The sequence below is a fragment of the Cannabis sativa genome, chromosome 6, assembly GCF_029168945.1.
Source record: "Cannabis sativa cultivar Pink pepper isolate KNU-18-1 chromosome 6, ASM2916894v1, whole genome shotgun sequence".
Lineage (NCBI taxonomy): Eukaryota > Viridiplantae > Streptophyta > Magnoliopsida > Rosales > Cannabaceae > Cannabis > Cannabis sativa.
In genome coordinates, this window is record NC_083606.1 from 75052572 (window position 1) to 75056920 (window position 4349).

General features: G+C 32.0%; 1 protein-coding gene and 1 non-coding gene across 2 annotated transcripts; both read right to left on the reverse strand.

Annotated features, from left to right (window-relative positions):
- Positions 1-473: 473 nt before the first annotated feature.
- Positions 474-609, reverse strand: LOC133039558 (small nucleolar RNA ACA64). The gene has a single exon (XR_009688696.1). It is a non-coding gene; the product is annotated as a small nucleolar RNA ACA64 (small nucleolar RNA).
- A 2314-nt stretch (positions 610-2923) lies between these two features.
- On the reverse strand, positions 2924-3871 carry LOC115710200 (auxin-induced protein 15A-like). The gene has a single exon (XM_030638548.2). It carries the CDS (start codon positions 3349-3351, stop codon positions 3073-3075), a length of 279 nt encoding a protein of 92 aa, XP_030494408.2. The 5' UTR covers positions 3352-3871; the 3' UTR covers positions 2924-3072.
- Between the last annotated feature and the right edge of the window lie 478 nt (positions 3872-4349).

Here is a 4349-nt window from a genome sequence, read left to right on the forward strand (position 1 = left end):
ATCAGGGTCGGTTGGATTAATCCTTGTTTTCATTCTAAGTTTTCTGACTAATATTTTGTTTTTTACAACCCTCTCGAAAGGACCAGTCCCTACCCCCGAGATGGTCAATCGGCATAGGCTCTTGCTTACTCTTCCCCACGGCCTTAGGTCGTGCGAATTCTTTCTAAGTGAGGCCAATCTGAGATCTGTGGACCTCCTTACTAACAAGGAGTATACTTGTGATGATAAGTTTCCCAAGTATTCTTTTTGGCAGCAGGTCCCCGTTCCAGAGGGGGTTAAGGTCTGGGATCGCATGGCTCGGGCACAATACCTTCAAAACACAGTCCCTCGGGAAGTCGCACTACTAAAAAATCCCAAATTCCCGTCGGTTTTACACTGTCGGCCAAAGAATTCCCGACAGTTCATAAAACCGTCGCCTATACGAGCGTCGCGAAAACTGAGTAAAATTAACGACGGTTGAAAACTGTCGGGAAAATAGTATGGGCCACGGTTTAAAACCGTCGCCTATAGTAAACACTATAGGCGACGGTTTTAAGCTGTGGCCTATACTATAGGCCACGGTTTTTAACCGTGGCCTATAGTATAGGCCACAGTTTAAAACCGTGGTCTATAATGTTGTAGGCACAGGTAAAAACCGTGGCCTTTAGTATAAGCCACAGTTTTAAATCATAGCCTATACTATAGGCCACTGTTTTTAACCATGGCATATAATGTTTTAAGCACAGATTTAAACCGTGGCATATAATGTTTTCAATCTATTATAAATTTCGTATTTTTCAACGACGGGTTTTGCCAGTCATTGGATTGTAAAAAAAAAAAAAAAAATAATTAGGATAAAGTATATATATTGTCATTAGTGAAAGTTAAACGGATCTGTTTTACATAGTAAAATTTTCCCTACATTAATTAATTTTCTTGTATATTGTCACTAATTAGTTAGGATAAAGTATAAACAAAAATAGAAATTGATCATTGTAAAAGCCCTTGTCGCCTTGCTTGTGCTCGAACATATTCAATCCAACTCGATCACGCAAAATATTCATCTCGTCATTTGAGTACGGATCATTTCTTACTGCAAAAAAAAATGAAAGAAATTACATATTAATTAGTAAAAGACCTTATACATTATACTAAGTCCTAGCTAACTACCACGAAATTAGTGAAAGAGAAGCTTACAATAGACTATAATTACTATGTTTACGTATTATTGTGTAATATATAATGACTACGAGAAGATAAATTTTACCATTTCTCTCACTCGGCGTATTGGATCTTCTTCGTTCATGAAACTCTCAATAAATTTCATGACATAATATCCACATTGCTTCCCGTCTGGTTGTTGTGGACATATCGGAGTTATCCACTCAATGGGACGATCATTGCAGTTAGTTAAGCTTTTATTAACTATGTTGAGCGACCTACACAAAAAGTGAAATTAGCATATAAAATATCACACACTTATTCAGAACACCTATAATTGTATTTAATATGTATATAAGGAAAAGAAAGAAAAAAAAAACAAATTTGGTGGTATTTAATGTGTCTTTACTTACAAATTTAAAAATAGAGTATTGTATGAGTCTCACATTCATAACTAGAGGAATCAATATATAATTAAATGTACCACAAAAGAAATCAAACATTCTTACTCTCTCTTTCCAAAACTTTTCATATTCAATCTTCACATATATTAAGTACAATAAATATGCATTGGTTCTTAACACTTGGTTGATAAATTTACTATGTCTACATGCAGTTACTATGTCCTAATCAACAACAAAAGAAAAGGATAAAGTTAGCAGATTGCCACAATTGAAACAAGCATTGATTTTGTATTCTACTAAACAACAGATCAAACATTTTGCCTCAACTCACATCACCTGTTCAAAATTGAAAAATAAAAAATAAAAATATTTTTAAAAAAAGAGTACAAATTACGGGGAAAACGTAGACAAGATATCATTATCTTTCTTGTATTAATGTGAAATAGTAATACAAGATATCATTTTTGATTTTCCTAACCTACCAAATTGTGACTCATATATTACTATGCTTATCATCCAATAATGAAAGGCTAGCTTCAACTGCCTAAAAAGATTTTTGTTATTAATTAATGAAGCTAACTCATTGAAAGTATTCTTTAAAATAATTAATGAGTGTGTAATAATTATTTTAAACTTATTTTTCACGTCATAAATTATTTAAAATAAAATGTTTAGTTACAATATACAACATGATACAATGAAAAATTGGGAAATAATTTTAAGTAACACTACAAAAGTAATTATGCTAAGAATCTCCAATTAAATATTATTGAACATTATTCATCAAGTAACGTGGGAATTTAATGGGAGAGAAAAGAGTATTGATAATTGGTTTTAATTAAGTTCAACTTTCTTAATCTTATTTATAACAATGACAAAGAATAACACCACCCCATGAAAGACCACCATCATCAACTTATTACAAATAAATAACTCATCTAAGTTCTAACTACCACTTTTATTCTTATTCACACCACAACAACTCCATATTTCAATGAAGCCACAAAGACAAACAACCAAACACAAATATTATAAGTGTATATAGAAATAATAATAATAATAATAATCTAATTTGATTCTCAATCAAAAATGGAGGACAAAGAACACAGCCTATGATTGTGAATTTATAATATGATATTTCAGAGAAGTTGTTTATTATGATATACAATAGAGATGGCAAACATAAAATAATTATTTTAAAAAAAATGATATGGAAGTAATTACAGTATTTTCTTATGACAAAAACAACATACATTTGTTTTAGTACTTTTCATTTTTGCAAGCTGAGCTGCTATGTAATTGCAGAACCAAAACTAGACTATGGATAAAATCTCTATATCAAAATATATCAGAAGAAAATAAATTCTACACATAAATCAGGGAAGAAAAAGTTAAGTTGTATCATTTATATCATTCTTGGAGACTTTACTCTTGGTCTCCAAGGAAAAATTTGTACATGGTTTTGGCATTTATGCCTTTAAAAATTTGTAGTAATCAGTGGTATTGTTAGCAGTTATTCTACTCATTGTTAAGCGCTTAAGTGAGAAACAAGTTCGACGAAGGCCTCTTCATTGCAGGGAATCGTAAGAGCTCCCATTGGATGATCAAATCCAAACTCTTGTTCAGCTTGACTTAGCAAGTCTTGGAATGATGGCTGGTTTAAGAATGATATAGGGATTACAAATCTCTTCATTCTCTTCTCCCCAACATAAACTGCCAAGTACCCTTTTGGAACATCTTTTGTACTCGAGAAAGGTTTCTGAATGAGTTGCTTGGCATGAACTAAGCTAGCAAAGCGAAAACCCATTGTTGTAAAATTCTTCTTTCAAAGAAAAAGATCACAGAGAAGAAAGAAAAGTTTGATAGTTTAGGATGTGAGGGCTTGTGGTGCTAAGGAACCTGTTTTGATGAGTATATATAACCAATAATGCTGTAGGACAGATGAGACTCAAGAGTGAAGAGGCAATGGGGTCTGGTGAGGAGGCATTAGCCATTGGGCAATCACATGGTACTGTCTTCCTTTTCTATTCATATCATAATCTTTCTTTATAGTTTTGTTTCTCTTCATTTCCCAACCCCACCACAGAGCATACCAACTCAGATCACAAAATTTGTATGAATATGTGTAAGACTTGTCCCAATTTCAAGGGTCACACTCATATTCATATTGAAATTAATAATTAAAGAAGCATTGGCTGTAAAATACATAGAAAATAATTTTTATTTGGAAAGTACTTAATCCTAAAAATCAAGAAGATTCAAATCAGTATGTACTTTTTATAGTTCAATTAGATCCATTTGCTTATCATGTTAATTAAAAAAAAATTATTAATGAAGTGAAGGCTTGTCTTGATCTAATACTTCACATTTATCATGAAGAATAGTTCAAAATCAAGTATTTTTCTTTACACTCAATTCATGGCAAAAAACATTGTAGCACACACTTTTTACTTAATGTCTGACTTATATCCATAAACATTGATTAATTTGAAAATTCAGTAGGTCCATGAATGACATGGAATTATAGATAAGAGCCACTCATATAGTTTTACAGTTTCATATAGCCACATCTTTCATGACCTACTTAAGATATATATTTTGAAAAAAAAAAAGCATTAATGTTTTATTGCTCATCATTGTTGTTCTAATTTGTTTTGTTACAATCTGCAGAAAGAACACTTGGCAATTAGAGAAAAGAAAAAACCAGAGGACCCCATTGACTTAAATGACCTCAAATCAATGAGGTTTACTCGTGCGGTAAGAGATTTCAATGCCTTTTTAAAGATGCTCTATCTGGGTTTATTC